General features: G+C 44.3%; 1 protein-coding gene across 1 annotated transcript in view; it reads left to right on the plus strand.

Annotated features, from left to right (window-relative positions):
• The window catches only part of TBC1D9 (TBC1 domain family member 9), a 122,700-nt gene that overhangs the window by 46,850 nt on the left and 58,596 nt on the right, over positions 1-17,254 (plus strand). The window contains exon 2 of the mRNA XM_044268037.1: positions 3,350-3,460. Coding sequence (XP_044123972.1) covers positions 3,350-3,460 — 111 coding nt within the window. The remainder of the gene's footprint in view (positions 1-3,349; positions 3,461-17,254) is intronic.

Raw genomic sequence — 17,254 nt, forward strand, 5'->3', positions numbered from 1 at the left:
TCATTTCAGGCAGTGGGAAGTGAGAATTGAGCGATAAACACGACATTCCGAATAGAGGGAGAATTCTGGTCAGTGTTACAGAGGGAAAGGACACATCTGGGTTCATGTGGAAGAAAACTGTATGAACAGATTCGGCAGGCCAACTGCGTACCTCAATTTACAGTATTACTTTCTCTCTGAATGTCTAGTACCTTAAGTTTTCAAAGAATTCTCACAACAGTTTAATAATCGTGCGTTCTCCTCACGCGAGTGTTACAATATCATACTGTCTGTGGTTTCAGATATTTTCAGCATGGACCCTCTGGTTGGTATGAAAACCTGTTTGTTTTCATCTAAATCTTAGTGGAAGCTGGCGGTGCCGGTTGTAAATTCACACTCGGTGTTGATGAGCTGGTGTCCGTCAGAAGCCCTCACTCTGGGGGGTCTTCTTTCAACAGCTCAGTTTTCTTTGTCCCTGGGTGACACTGGAGATTTTGTTACGTAGGCTGATGAGTATTGGAGATGGTTTTCAGTTGGGAACTCTGTGGTGGTCAAGATGAGTGGATCACGTTGAACCTTTCCGGAGTCTCTTCCTACTGTGTCTTACAGCGTATAGAAGTCTAGGGAGACATGAAGGATGGGGAAACTGAGGCTCAGGGAGCCTGGGTGTGAGAGGGGGGTGGTGGCATGAAGTATTCCAGAACTGGGACCGCTTCTGTTGGCTGCTCTGCCCCATGAGCGGTGGTTGCCCTCTGAAGAAGCTTTATCTGTGATGACACTCTTCAGAGGCTCATTGAACCACGTGGGCTGATCCTTGACTGAATTCCCTAAGCCCGGAATGAAGTATGTGTTCCTTAGAACCAACGTATGTGACCTTTCCAGTATTGTGGGGATTTCGTTTCTTCTTTTGATTCAAGAGGAGTGAAGTATTACAAACACTCAGTGATGAATGATGTGCTTGTATTTCTAGTTAACATCAGAGGGAATCCAGCTTAGCTGGCTCTCTTTTCTGCTTTTCCTGTTAATGTACTCTTCCGTCTGCAGATAACTGAAAAGTAATTAGAAGCCTTTGCAGTAAATCCACGCCACGGTCGAGAAAACCAAAATGCGTACATGTGTGGCATTATGTGGAAGTTTACTCCTTGGAAGACTGCAGGCCATATTGTATTTCGTACAGGCCAGATCTAACAAATGAATTAATTTCCACTTCAGTGAAAGTTTGTTTTTCCTGGTGTGTTCAGATCGGCTATGGTCACTGTGGTTTGGAGTAAACCCAGATGGGTTCCTGTCCTTGGACAAAGACCAAGGACAACTGTAGGACTTGCCCGTGGTTAAACCTTCCGTAGGGCTTCTTGATGAATAACGCCGGTTCAGGAAGGCCAGTGCTATGAGAATCCCTTTACAACTAAGCCAGTCAAAGCAACAAGAAGTGAAGTGGGAGGTCCACACCACAGAACTGGTTATTACAGAGTCAGAGCCAGAACGGAGCTCGCCTGAACTCAGCAATCTAGTTCTTTCCGGGATCCCAGGCTGCCAGGGCAGAAGGAAGTGAATTTCACTGGTATCGCACACATCAAGGTATTCAATATGATGATATGGTGGGACCCAAACCACAAGACATTGTTACAAGACAACCCTTCAAGAGATACTTGTGTGACAGTTTCAGAAGAACTTATGGTTCAGATTCGGCAGAACTTCATGAAAATCCTGTTGTGAGCCCGGCGCTGGGCTCTGTACTTCCCAGTATGCTGCTTATTTTCAGCAGGAGCCGAGCAAGGGAGCCTGGGGATGGTTAGCCTCCCCTCTCAGCCTCAAACACTATCAGCAGTATCCAAAACCATTTTTAATAAACCTGCCGTCTAAGTAGAAGTCAAATTAAATAAAGGAGTGTCTTGGCAAGTTCCAGACAGGTTTCTTAACCCCTTTTTCCACTCAGTCTCTTGCCCTTAAATCCTATTATATTCAGTCTTATTACAAGAACAGTCTTGTAACTGTGATATTGTCTGTATTTTATCCTTGAGAAAACCAAGGCATTGAAAATAAGATGTCTTGCTCTGAGATGAAAACCAGCCAGAGTTCCTAATTGGTTCTTCTGAGTCCACATCCCGCTCTGTGCCGATTTCTGTCTGACTTTGGAATAATTACGGGTATTTATTTTATGGGAATCTTTTGGATTCATCCTGCCAAGTAAAGGATCTAATTTATTTGAGTTTGTAGAATTTGTGGGTGTGTCCATGTTATTTTGGAATAGCGGAGAAAACCTTTGGTGCCTAATCCCAGTTTCGGATAGATAAAGAGGCACACTTTCCTGGGGTTGGGGGGACTTGGAGAAATGGTGGTTATAAGATAGATGTGCACTCCTGAAAACAGAAGACACTGCCTCTTCTTAAGTGAGCACTGGTGTACAGAGTATTTGCATTTCTCACAAACTAGTAGGTAAATCCATTTGCTCACTGTTCAGGCTTCCTGGACTTGGATGATGTGGGCGAATTTCTTTCCCTCAGGGTCTGGACAGATCAGTGAGGTTCCTGACCCACGGAATGCCACCATATGCTACCCCAAAGCCTTTCCTGATCCTCAGCCTAATTCCTGCATCCTTGGAGTGGGCACTCATCTACAGACATCTCTGGTTTTAATGATGGATGTCATAAATGCCAAAGGACTCTGCCACGGAGATGCGAAAATGCTTGTTTCCCAGCCCTTGTTCACTCCTAAACAAGTGTTAGATGACTCCCCTGCTAGATTATAAATACCTTAAGGACTCTGTCTTACTGTGTTTTGTGCCCACAGGGTTTGCCTTGCACATAGTAGGTACTTACTTGATGCTTGCTGAGCTGACCTATACTTTTTCAATACAAAGAAAAGTGGGACAGTTTAAAATAATATGTAGGCCAGCCTGGCACACTGACTCAGATAGACGTGACTGCTTCCCAAGGATTTATTTCTTTGGTGAAAAGGGGGAGGAAACAATGCATATTGGGCCTAATATAGATAAAGCAGAGACACCAACACATAAATGCTTAATACCTTCCCTATTTTTATTTTCAGTAGGCATTTGTAAATACCAGCATCTACCAGGGACTGGGCTCGCAGATTTGCCAGCCTCCCATTAGTTTTGACACCAACCGACTGCCTTCCAACTTAGGCAGTTTCTCTTGGAGGTTGTTGGAACAAGAAACAGTGGAGCCAACATCAGCCTGTTTAAGATGAAGACTTGTCAGGGTGGAGTGCAACAGGATAGGGGCCATCGAGAAGGGTTGTAGGGGAAGACCATTGGGAGGTCCAACAGAAAGGGTGTGACACTGCCTCTGGGAATTTGGGGGAAGCATGCGGAAACCCTTAAGCATTCTCCTCCCTTCTCTGCCCTCAGGCCTTCTTGTGGGTACCCTTGATGTCGTGCTGGACTCCAGTGCCCGGGTGGCTCCTTACCGAATCCTATACCAGACTCCAGACTCTTTGGTCTATTGGACCATCGCCTGTGGTAAGTAGCCATATTCAGAAATATGGAGAAACTGTATGATTAACAACTTTCTGCCAGAAGGGGAGGAACCTTTGTTTGGGAATACAGTTGCTTGGTCTTGTAGGGTAATTAAACAGAGCCACTTCAGCAGGTGAACTCCAAATCTTAATGGCTTAACATGGTAAAGGTTTTTTTCTCACTCTGACAAAGTCTCCTTTGGGTCCTGTGGTCTTCTCCATCTATCATGAGACAAAGCCTCTACGGGAGGACAACTTAGACAGGAAAAGTAGGAGATAGAGACACACCCATGTATTTTTTCCCAGAGTGTTCTAATTTAAGAAAAAACTTTTTATTAATATATAATGTATTATTTCAGGGGTACAGGTCTATGAATCATCAGTCTTTTTTTTTTTCTTAAAGATTTTATTTATTTACTTGAGAGGGAGAGAGAGAGTGAGAGAGAGAGAGCCTGAGAGGGGAGAAGGTCAGAGGGAGAAGCCGAATCCCTGCTGAGCAGGAAGCCTGATGTGGGACTGGATCCTGAGACTCCAGGATCATGACCTGAGCTGAAGGCAGTCACCTAACCAGCTGAGCCACCCAGGCACTCATGAATCATCAGTCTTAAATAATTCATAGCACTCACCATAGCACATACCCTGCCCAGTGTCCATCACCCAGCCACCCTATCCCTCCTCCCAACCCCCTCCAGCAGCCCTCAGTTTGTTTCCTGAAATTAAGGGTCTCTTATGGTTTGTCTCCCTCCCTGGTCCCATCTTCTTTCATTTTTCCCTCCCTTTCCCCCCATGATTCCCCACCCTGCCTCAAATTCCTCATATCAGAGAGATCATATGATAATTTTCTTTCTCTGATTGACTTATTTCGCTCAACATAATGCCCTCTAGTTCCATCCATGTCATCACAAATGGCAAGATTTCATCTTTTGATGGCTGTATAGTATTCCATTATATCTATACACCACCTCTTCTTTATCCATTCACGTGTTGATGGACACCTAGGTTCTTTCCATAGTTTGGCTATTGTGGACATTGCTGCTCTAAACACTGGGGGAGGCACACCCACATTTAACTCCCTAGGCCCAGACGTGTCACATACCACTCATACTATGTTGACGAGAACCAGTCACATGACCCCAGCTTAACTCCATGGGCAGTTGGGAAATGAAGAAGAACATGGGGACTACTTGAGCGTCCTCAGTAATACTTACATATCCAAGCACAGTACTTCCTACTTGAGTAGGGATTTTTTTTTCTCTGATCATAATCTATAATAATGTCCTTTGTTTAAAATGGTGGTCAGCAGCCCTGCCATTCATTATTGGATCTCTCACAAGGATTTTTAATCCAAAATGGCCAAGATTTTTTTAGTTATTTGTTTTTAGTTATTTTTAAGTTATTTTTAGTTATTTGTTTTTAGCTTTGCATATAACCATAGAAAAAGCAAGGGCACCAAGCACTTAATTTTTTACATTTTTTCACCTCCATGTGATTTTTTAAAATTATTAATAGACTTTATTTTTTAGAACTGTCTTAGATTTATAGAAAAGTTGGGCAGATAGTCCAGAGACCTCCCATCTACCCTCCACATACAGTTTCCCTTATTATTAGCATCTTAGTATGTTTTAGTAAATGAACTCATATTAACACACTATTACTTTTTAAAAAAATATATTTATTTGACAGAGAGAGAGGGAACACAAGCAGGGGTAGCAGCAGGCAGGGGGAGAGGGAGAAGCAGGCTCCCTGCTGAGTAAGGAACCTGACATGGGAGTAGATCCCAGGACCCTGGGATCATGACCTGAACTGAAGGCAGATGCTTAACTAACTGAGCCACCCAGGCTCCCCTTGATACACTATTATTAAACAAAAGCCACAGTTTATTTAAATTTCACCTAATGTCCTTTTTCTGTTCCAAGATCCTATCCAGGATACTATATTCTATTTCGTTGTCATGTCTCTTCAGGCTCTTCTTGGCTGTGGAAGTTTCTCAGGCTTTCCTTGTCTTGGATGACCCTGCCAGGTTTGAAGGAAGTTACTAGTCAGGTATATTATAGAGTGTCCCTCTATTGGAATTTGATGTTTTTCTCATGATTAGGCAAAGATTTTTCTTGAAGGAGATCACAGAGATAAAGTGCTATTTTTATCAAATTGTGTCAAGCAAGGGTACATACTGTTAATTTATGACTAATGAGGTTTTCCTCAATCACCCAGCTAAAGTAGTATTTTTTGGGTTCCTCCACTGTTATGTAACTATTTTCTTCCCCTTTCCATGCTGTTACTCTCTGGAAGTCATTATGCACAGCCCACCCTTAAGGAGTGAGGAGTTTTAATTTATTCAATTATTTTTATCAGTATAGAATCTATGCATATTGATTTTATACTTTGGAGGAGTCCAATGCTACTTTATTTTCTTGCTCAAATCATTCCAGCTTTGGCCATTGGGAGCTCTTTCAGTTGACTTTGCTCAGTCTTTAAATTGATCTCTGCTCGGTGGGAAGTGCTGTGCTAGGATCTAAAGATATAACGATAATTAGATCCGGTCTCTGCTCTTGAGAACATAAGTAAATAGTCAATTATAGCCCAGTGTGAACCAGTACCATGCAGTGCCAGCTGATCCCAGGGTGCCCAGCTAAATGCAAGAATCTCAGCGGCCTTTTACATAGGTAGGAGAGGTTATCTGGGTGTGATTTCCAGCTGCCAGAAGGTCCTGGAGTGCGCCCCCAAGGATTTCATGGTACCTGAAATTCTGACATTGTAGTGTTGTATCTCTTTCAAGTTATTCTGGTTAAGATGCAAACAGCCCCATAAGAAATGATGGAATATAGGTATCAGTCATTTATGCAATCTGGCAAATGAAGGAATGGCATCAGGGTGCAGGGCATGGAGAAAACCACCTAGGAGTGTAGGGTGGGGATTGGAGCAAGACGAAGGAGATCAAGGTCAAAGGGAGAGGAAAGCTTGAACTCTGAAGAAGACAGACGTCTGGAGCCACCCAGGCTCCTGTAAGCCAGCACTCCATGGCCATTCTCTGTACACAGGAGAAGGACCCAATAGCTACCTTAGAGGGAGAAGTACCCTGGGGTGGTTGGTGGGGAAAGGGTCACACTTAGTCCGTGAACATTCTAGAATGTGTTAAAATAGACTGTAGCCAGCAAGTGAAGAAGTAAAAAGAAAGGGAATTAGAAATCAGGCAGAGCTCCTTAACCACTTGACTTAACACGAGTATGACTAGACACTCTGGCACATTCTGTCTCACCTTCCAGCCCGTCTGCTACTTGTGTCCAGAGGGCTTTGAGATCTTTGGAGCCTAGAGCTCCTTAAAGCTCTCTTCTCTCTCCTTACAGCAATTCTAGGAGTGTGACCTTGCCAGTCGGCATATGTTTGCATTGAGGGGAGCTGCTGGTTGTGTCACTGTGACTTCTTCTTCTTCTTCTTTTTTTTTTTTTTTTAAGATTTTATTTATTTATTTGACAGAGAGAGATCATAAGTAGGCAGAGGGGCAGGCAGAGAGAGAGGAGGAAGCAGGCTCCCTGCTGAGCAGAGAGCCTGATGTGGGGCTCAATCTGAGGACCTTGAGACCATGACCTGAGCCAAAGGCAGATACTTGAAACCACCGAGCCACCCAGGCGCTCCTGGGTGTCACTGTGACTTCTATTCCTCCCCCCTCGGCCCTACCCTTTCCTTCTTCCCTGTGACCTGACATCACTACTCCTCAGTTAGTTTCTGGGGCATTGCCATTCTCTGATGCAGATGCTCCTGTGAACACTCATGTAGGAAAGAGCCCAGAATTACAAAGCCAAATTATTCTTGAATTATTTGCCAAGCCAAGGCTAAAAAACACGAGGCAGGACATGCTGATGGCATAATTTATACACAAAGAGGTGTACTTTCATTTTCCCAGTAAATAATGCCTGTCACAATGGCATGATCTCATTATAATAAGCCCAGAACAGTTTTAGCTCTTGTATATATTGATTACCCATAGAGTTACCTCCAAAATTTCCTTGTGGAAGACTCCACGGAAGTGACAACCAGCGTGAAAGCCCCATTCACCCATTAGTCCTTCTTATCGATTTCCGTTTGAAACCTAAATTGCTGGCTCCCTTTCAGGGGAGGATTTTAAGAGCGGAAGCTGCCAGCTTTCAGATTTCTCTGATATGCTGACCTTTCCGTTTGTAATTTTAATTTTTTTTTTTTTTTATAAACTACAAAGTTGCTATTTGATGGCAGTGTGTCAAGAGCTTTTTAATCTGCTTGACTTTCATGAATCTTTGCTGTAGAGAATTGTCAGCAGAAAACCGAGTGAGTCTAACCCACTGCCTTGTGGAAGTTATGGGATCGCGAAATACTGGTGTGCGTGATACTTGTGAATCCGCACCCGGTCAGTTGAATTCAAGGGAGCACCTTGCAGCGGTGTCTGCACGTAGACCACTGTCTGTAGAAGAGCCGTGGTGAATCCTAGTTGTTTGACTTGGCTTAGACTTGAGCCACAAAGAGCCAGGCGGGGGAGAGGGTCTTCTGCATGGAATCTCACTTCCTCCCAATAGAGCGGTCAGTCACCAGGCTCTTGGCAATCATGTGATCCATACAGAAAGAAGACTGGGAAAAAAAGCTAGAGTTATTTGGTGAAACATTATGAACATTATTTTCATATGCTGCTTCTAATCTAATGGCTATATCCAGATTGGTTAGATTTTTTTTTTTTTTTTTAAACTTCTCCTTGGCATTGAGTCCTTTCATTGGGAAAGGGAGCAAAAAACATTCCCAAGTAATGACTGTTTCTTTTCACTACTACCCAAAATGAAGCCACCATTCTCTTTGCTTTTTTTTTTTTTAAATTTTTTAAAGAATTTATTTATTTATTTGTCTGAGAGAGAAAGAGAGAGAGAGAGTATGTGTGAGCACAAGCAGGGGGAGTGGCAGGCAAAGGGAGAAGCAGACTTCCTGCCGAGCAGGGAGCCCAATGAGGAACTCAATCCCCGGACCCTGGGATCATGACCTGAGCCAAAGGTGGGTGCTGAACCGACTGAGCGGCCCAGGTGTCCCGACCATCTTTCTCTTTGGTTGCTATCCCTTTGTGCCGTCAGTTCTAACCTCCTGAATTGCATTTTGCTCGGTGCTTTATGCAGTGAATTATACCTTTTGCTGTCTCTAAGAACATAAAGGAAGCAATACTGTAGGAATTTGTCTAGCCAGCTTTGCTGAGCTCATTATATGCAGACAGTCTCCCCTTCTCCCCTACCAGTCAGTTGACTGGACTGTTTTGCATCTGAACCTCTCATTAGGGAGCTAAACAGTGACAGGTCTTCCCTTAGCAGCTGGTGTTTTGGACTTGGTGCCCCAGAGGCAGGAGAGAACCCAGTCCACTTCTCTCCTTAGCCTTCCGTGGATTTCAGCAGAAGGCAGCCCGTTTGGCTCTCCCCATTAGAAGAGTTAGAAGGTTCTAATGGTAAGAAGGGTTATACAGCCTCAGTGACAATACAGACACATAAAAATGCTGGTAACTCCAAGAACGTTGTCTACAGAGCAGCTCTGGGACCACTGAGACGAGGGACAAACAGAAAGAAAGAAGGAGCTGATGACAATTCCCTCTAGGAATTGTCCCCTCAGGGGAAGCAGGCTCCCTGCTGAGTAGAGAACCCGATGCAGGGCTTTCCAGCAGGACTATAGGGGAGTTGTGTTTGATGGGCACTTCACTGAGGACACAGCCCGGCGTGGTGTCGTGGTTTGTCTGCCTGTTGGTTTAGTTTCTCTTTTCTTTACCATCCCAGAATTTCATCTGGGCCTCGATGGTCATTCATTTTCAGACCCGCAAGCTCTGTGAGCCACCATCGTGCCTCACAGTTTTATTTTACTAGGATGCAAAGGCAAAGTGAATCGTTCAAGTTTACAATGCTAGTTGTAGCTACAATGCTAGTTGTAGCTAGCTAGTGCAGAGCTGAGACCTAACTCTTAGGTCTCCCCCTTCCTAGCCCAGTACTTTCTGAGCAGTGCCCTACTGGCTTTCATGATTAAGCATTCTTTTAGTCAGCAGCTGGGAAGACCCAGAGTTTCATTAAAGATGGCTAGTGGGTTCTGCTTCTGCTATTTCTCTACAAGGGAGAGAGAAGATGTGGGGTAATTTAGTTGCCATCCACATGAAATGCATGTAATGCGGAAGTTGGCATGTTATAATCCTTCCTTGTTCTGGGTATCTACAAGAACTGTTCTGTATCTTTGGAAACACAGCAGCTTAAAAAGAAGAGCTTGTGGTGCACCTGATTTGGGCTCAGGTCGAGGTCTCAGGATTGTGGAGTCGAGCCTCATGTCAGACTCTATGCTCAGCAGGGAGTCTGCTTGGAATTCTCTCTTCTTCTCCCTCTGTCCTTCCCACTTGTGCTCACTTGCTTTCTCTCTAGAATAAACAAACCTTCTGAAAAAAAAAGAACTTGTTTTTTTCTGTAAAGTAATACATGGTCATTTTAAAAAGTAGAAAATGTAGATAAGAAAAAAGAATAAATTTAAAAACAACAATACCATACTCCAAATCACCTTTTATTTTATATGTGTGTGTGTGTATACACACACACATATATATATTTTTTAAGATTTTATTTATTTATTTGATAGAAATCACAAGTAGGCAGAGAGGCAGGCACAGAGAGAGAGGGGGAATCGGGCTCCCTGCTGAGTAGAGAACCCGATGCAGGGCTCGATCCCAGCACCCTGAGATCATGACCTGAGCTAAAGACAGAGGCTCTAACCCACTGAGCCACCCAGGTGTCTCTCTATATATATTTTTTAAAGATTTTATTTATTTATTTGACAGAGAGCACAAGTAGGCAGAGCGGCAGGCAAAGGGAGAGGCAGAAGCAGCTCTCCGCTGAGCAGGGAGCCCAATGCAGGGCTCGATTCCCAGGACCCTGGGATCATGACCTGAGCTGAAGGCAGCCTCTTAACTGACTGAGCCACCCAGATGCCCTATTTTTATATTTTTTAAGGATTTGTTTATTTTAGAGAAAGAAGGAGCACACGAGTGTTGAGGGTGGCAGAGAGAGAGAGAGGGAGAAAAATTTTAGCAGAACTCCTTGCTGAGTTCCCCACATGGGGCTTGATCTTAAGACCCTGAGATCAGAAAAAAAAAAAAAAAAAAAAAAAAAGACCCTGAGATCAGGACCTGAGCCAAAACCAAGAGTTGGGTGTTTAACTGACTGAAGAACCCAGGGGCCCTTCCAAGTCACCTTTTAGACTTTATATAAACATGTGTGTATGTGTTTGCATACATACACACAGACATATGATGCATATATGTGTGTACATGTATGTATAGGCTTTCCATGTTAATAAAGCCTATTTCTGTAATGTCATTTTTAATAAGTAGACAATATTTTATTGTGTGTATAACATAATTTATCTGATATGCTATTATCGAAAACAGGAATCTTTTCCCCCCTTATGTTAATTGCATTTTGAACAACCTTAATCAGTATCCTCTGGGGAAAAAAACTTTTCACATTCCTTTAATTATCACTTGAGGATGAGTTTATAGAAACAGATATGCTGAGTCAAAAAGTATCCATATCTATAAGGCTTTTAATGCCCCTAGCTTGATTGCCTTCCAGAAAGATAGCCATTTACTTTCTCCCATTCAGAGTGGGAAAGGACCTTAGTGCTTAAGTGAAATACATAAAATAAGGACATCAACCACATTCAGGACTGTAAGAATCTTACAGTCGAGGCTGGGTGAGTTACCTGGTCTTCTCTTTTCTCAAAGTGGTTATAAAGTGGGGTGCCTGGGTACATTGGTTGAGCAGCTCAGTTGATGAAGCATCTGCCTTTGGCTCAGGTCATGATCCCAGGGTCCTGGGATCCAAGTCCCAGATCGGGCTCTCTGCTCAGCGGGGAGTCTGCTTCTCCCTCTCCCTCAGCTGCTCCCTCTGCTTGTGCTCTCTCTCTGACAAATAAATAAGATCTTTTAAAAAAAAATGTGGTTGTGAAGCTATGAGCATATTGTTATGACGCATAAGAGATTTAAGCAGAGTTACGTAAGAAGCTTACAGTAGTTACACAAGGAGTTGTTCTATGAATGCCTTACTCTAGTAATATGTACACTTTGCAGTCCAAACATAATGATGCCAAACATAATGATGCCCTAGCCAGAGAGATTTCTGTTGAATGCATGTTAGTCAGGCAAGGGTTAAATAGCTAATGTTTTAGCTCCCTGACTTCAGAAGTTAGAAATACCTTCTGCATCACATGTCAAGATGAGATCTTTGTCTATTGCTCACGATGATAATAGCAAAACAACTGTTTATTTAGTGCTCTGTATATTCTACACCTGTGCTCGGGACTTCACGTGTGTGTACTATCTTCTTGAATCCCCAGCACAAACCAATGTGGCAAGTGTTGTTACCTACATATTACAGATGAGGTATTTGCAGCACAAAGAAGTTTTTTTTTTTTTTTTTTTTAAAGATTTTATTTATTTATTTGACAGAGAGAGATCACAAGTAGGCAGAGAGGCAGGCAGAGAGAGAGAGAGGAGGAAGCAGGCTCCCTGTCGAGCAGAGAGCCCGATGCGGGACTCGATCCCAGGACCCTGAGATCATGACCTGAGCCGAAGGCAGCGGCTCAACCCACTGAGCCACCCAGGCGCCCCGCAGCACAAAGAAGTTAAGTGCTTTACCTACGATCACAAAGTCAATGTGTGCACTTTTGAAACCAGCTCTACTTTTTTTTTTTTTTAAAGATTTTATTTATTTATTTGACAGACAGAGATCACAAGTAGGCAGAGAGGCAAGCAGAGAGAGAGAGAGAGAGGGAGGAGAAAACAGGCTCCCTGCTGAGCAGAGAGCCCGATGTGGGACTTGATCCCAGGACCCTGAGATCATGACCTGAGCCGAAGGCAGCGGCTTAACCCACTGAGCCACCCAGGCGCCCCTCAGCTCTACTTTTTTTGACATCAAAGCCTGTGTTCTGATCTAGGTGTGATATTGTCTCCGTAATAACCAGGCTTCTTATTCCAGATAATCTAACCTCCAGTCCTACTTATTGCCCTTAAGTAGGTTTTGTTTCTTGGGGGTTTTGTTTTTGTTTTTCCAACAAACATCCTTTTCTTAAAAAATTCAGTTAGCCGACATATAGTACATCATTAGTTTCAGATGCAGTGTTCAATAATTCATCAGTTGCATACAACACCCAGTGCTCATTATGTCACGTGCCCTCCTTAATACCCATTACAGTTACCCCATCCCCCCCATCCACCTCTCTCCGTAGCCCTCACTCAGCTTGTTTCCCAGAGGCAGGGGTCTTTCATGGTTTGTCTTCCTGCTGATTTCCTCCCATTGTTTTCCCTCCCTTCCCCTATGATCCTCTGCACTAGTCCTTATGTTCCACATATGAGTGACTCTATACGATAATTGTCTTTGCTCAGCAGAATCCCCTCCAGTCCCCTCCACGTGGATGTAAATGGTAGCTCTTCACCCTTCAGTATAGGTTTTGAAGTTAGGTGACCATGCAGCCCAAAGAAATACCTGCTGATTAAGTATCGGTAGGGCTGTAAGCCTTTGTTCTTAATCCTCAAAGGCCAGATATGGGAGAATCAAATCGTGGGTCCATCTTAATGCTTCTTCCTTGTTATTTCAAGTAGTCTTATGTACTTGAAGATACATTTAAAGTTAGATGAGACACTAGACTGGGATGATTTTGTATTTTTCATCATCTTAAATCATGTTCCGGTTTTGCGCAGATACATGCAACAGGGCTAGTGTTCTTCAAAACCAAACCAAACAAAAACCACCGGTCCAAGAGATAAAGATTCCCATTTTCCCACAATTAATTTCTAAGTAACCTTAAGCCCATCAGGTGTTGATCTAGTTTTTACCACGGCAGGAAGCTGCAACCTGGATTGACTTGGATTTTCTGGGGGGTTCGCTTGCCCAGCACCTGCGTTCTTTGTAGTGCTATCTGATCACACAGTCGGGTCGGCTTGTTTGTCCTGCTGTATCTCTCTACATAAAGTGTTTCCAGAAAATGGACCTCCTTTTCTTGTTCTGAGCTTCTAACACCTTCTGTTCGAACTGCTGGGCGAACAGACCAGTCCCTAGTCACAGCACAAGAGCTCCATGTGTTACCTCACCTTAAAAAGTCACCAAAGAAAACTTCCCAGATCTTAAATAGGCAGCCCTTGTATTTAGTGTCTTGAGAAAGGAAAGGGCTATTATAAGGAACCTGTAGGATGCCGGCCTTTTTCCTGCGGAGTTTCACTCATTCCTGAAGAGTGGTCCGGCAGAGGGACACAGTGGGTCTCCGTTAACAGGACGTTTGCTCTGTGATCTCTGAGAGGTAATGTGGGCTCTGGTCTGGAGTGAGAAGTGGGCAGAAATGGACGCCTGATTCCAGAAATACTTTTTTACAAGGGGGGCATCTTCAGAATTCGTCTCACTGTCTGGGTCACGGACTCCAGCTCTGCTTTGTTGGTATTGATCATACTTCTAGTCCCCAGAACCTGGGGCGTTTAGGGAAGTGTTCAGAGAATGTGGTGCTGTTCTATAGGAAGCAATAAACTTAAAAGGAATATTTCATTACTTGCCCTAGGAAGTATCTTTTGGGCATAGATGACTATCCATAGTTAATTCCTGAAACTACCATTGGCTGATGGCGTTTGTATCTTTTCTCTCCTCAAATAGTATATGGTGATAAAGGTTTCATATCATGGTACACAAAGTCCTTCCGTATCTAGATCTCAGTCTTCGGGAACTTTGAAATCTTAGATGTAGATAGAGCCAGAAGAAACCACCAAAACCTGTTCGGTAGTACAGAAGCAGACCCAAGGCGCCGAGCATGCTGAAAGATGTGGAGATAGGCAGTGGCAGCTCCTTTCCTATGTGGGAGCAGTGAGTGGCTCAGGATAACTCTAGAAACCTACCTTTTCCTGTGACACAAGTATGGGAGAAGCAACAGGAGATGGAGAGCAGAATGGAAGCCTCACTAGCAGCATCAGTGGGGGGCAGTGGCAGTAATTGAAGATAGAAGGGTGGGGATTTACATCCTGGGCAACAAAAGTAGGGAGAAAAGCCAATGGTGCAAATGGTGGTAGGTGGTAGAAGGTGGGGATCACGGAAATGATGGACAGTGCAATGGGGTGGGTCACAGCAGATCCTAGGATAGCAGAGAAGGCAGTAGGTGGGGAAGCAATGTTTGTAGTAAATCTGAACTTTAGTACCATAGCACTCGGCTGGCTTACTTAAAGATGGGAGGGGCACCTGAGTGGCAGGATTGGTTAAGCAATTAGGCATCCAGTTGGTTTCATCTTGGGTCATGATCTCGGGGTTGTGGGATGGAGTCCTGTGTGTCGGGCTCCACACTCAGTGGAGAGCACTTTTACCCCTCTTCCTCTCCCTCTGCCTCTCCCCTGCACCCTCCCCTACTCCCTCTCTCTATCTATAAAAGGAATAAATAAAACCTTAAAAAATATATTTTTTAAAAAAAGGATGGGAATTAGCCATAATGTCTTTATATTCTATCCACGACAATTGGAAGTATGAGTAGGTGTCTGTTGAATGAGTATATGCATGCATACACCATTTTTACCCTGCGTGTGTGCATGGATGGGTGTTCTTATGTGAATATGTGCAGAAAGAACACTTTGAAGCATGTGCAAAGCTGAAGGCGCACCTGTTCCATTTTAGGTCTTGTAGCTGATGGACTTTTCTATCCAGGATGATTGAGGATTAGTGAGGTTGAGCGGAAGTTGGATTCCAGAGCCAGTGTAACAGGGGCTCTAAAGTCAAGTACCCGGAGTGACTACCTAGTCAAGGGCAGAGCATGGTGAGATAGCACGTGAAAACCAGCCTCTGGAAGGCACATCTGCAGTCAGCATAGGCAGGGGCAGAAGAAGAAGCAATACAGACAGATGCTGGGAATTGTGCCCGACAGGTCTGCAGAAGCTCAGCAGTCCCGTGGGTCTCCAGGAGTGCCTCTGTCCTCAGGTGCCCACACCCGCCAGTGCCAGCGAGCACAGGTGGCCGGGGTGGAGGGCGCCTGGCAGCCGAGGATGGTAGCGACCTCTTTTCAGACAATGAAGGGCAAACAGTATATTTTAGAAATTTTTCCAGCAGCCAGGGCGCCTGGGTGGCTCAGTCAGTTAGACATCTGCCTTCGGCTCAGGTCACGCTGCTCTCAGGGTCCTGGGATCGAGCTCTGCGTCGGGCTCCCTGCTCAGCTGGAAGTCTGCTTCTCCCTGTCCCTCTGCCCCTCCCTGGCCCATGCTCACTCGCTTGTTCTCTCCCAAATAAATGAAATCTTTAAAAAAAAATTTTTTTCAGTGACTACTGAAAAATTTAAACTCTAAAATGTTTGAAAGCACTCTGGTAAACTCCAGAATGACTCATTCCCCTAAATATTCCAAATGATCATTGTTCTTTGCATCTGAAAAATATTTTCTATTTTCCAAAGTATCTCTGTGGACATTATTCCTTGGGGTTTCTATAGCATTGCTCTGAGATGGAAAGGGGTGTGTGTGTGTGTGTGTGTGTGTGATTCATCTCCATTTTACAGATTAAACGGTCTAAAGTCATCCAGCGGGCTAATAGCAGCAGGAGGGGAACCACGTGTCCTGAGTCCTAGCTCTCTCGGTGACATTGTAGTATAGTCTTTGGTTGCCTTTACATGTGGATGACGATGGCCATGGGTAAAGCCCGCAGAGAGCTGCAGTCTGTTCCTCTGTGCTTTCACAGGACTACCTCTCCACTAACAAATTGGCTTCTCGTCCTCTTCTATTATTCCATTTAGGCAGTTTTGGCATTTAGTCTTAAAATGAACTTGGCTTTGGTTTGGTTTTCCCTCTCCTTAAACAGCAGTTCTGAGACCTCGCCCCAAGGAGATTTTAGTTCTGCGATTCTGAGTATCATTGTAGACCCATTTGTGTCTCCCGCCGTTCTTTGTCAGGAGTCAGAGTGAGATTCTGACTTCCCTTGAATTACTGGTGACAGAGAACAAAGAATAGCAAAGACATTGTTAAGAAATCAAGGAGAAAAAAGCTTGGAAATCTGAGGAGAGGCCTGGAGGTTGGTTGATGAATCAGTGGAATCAGAAAATCGTTCCTTAATTCTGGAATGAGCAGTGCCTACAATCTATATATATGACTATGAATGATTTATACAACCTGGTTTTCTGCAAGATCGTTAACAATCCCAGAGCAAGAATAAAAGGGCAAGGGAAAGGAATTTAGCTCAGTGTCTTTCCAAGCATATCCTGATGCCGTTCATCCATGGGATGCCCCTCAGTGGCGAGCGGAGAGCGGTGCCTATTACATAGGCTACAAGGCCAGGGTGGTTTGAGTGCGGAAACTGCCAGGAGAGGTGACTTAATGCTTCTTAGCCCTGACCGAAAGGGAGTGATTTGCTCAGAGGCTCTGAGGGTGACCTCATCCCATTACATTTCAAGGCAGTGGTGCTCGCGAGAGCCAGGCCGCTGTTCCCCAGCGATTGTCCCCTGTCACATCTCATTCATAATTGAAGTGAGCGAGGATCATTTTTGCCCATTATAGGAGGTGGTTACCGCAGACCTCCAGTGGCACACCAGAGCTCTCAGATTATTGCAACTTAACAACTGTAACCTAGGCCCCTAGCCTGTGACGTGCATAGATGTTCTAGGAGGGAGACGAGTGGAGGGTCATGCTCAAGTCCCAATCCAGAGAATGAGTGGGAGAAACCTTGCTACCTTCTAACTGGAGACAGTGTCGGAGAAGTTTCTGAACCCACCTGGTCACACTTGATTCTGACGCAGTGCTTACTCTTGGGTTTCCATATCCTTATGT

The sequence above is a fragment of the Neovison vison genome, chromosome 11, assembly GCF_020171115.1.
Source record: "Neovison vison isolate M4711 chromosome 11, ASM_NN_V1, whole genome shotgun sequence".
Taxonomy (NCBI): Eukaryota; Metazoa; Chordata; class Mammalia; order Carnivora; family Mustelidae; genus Neogale; species Neogale vison.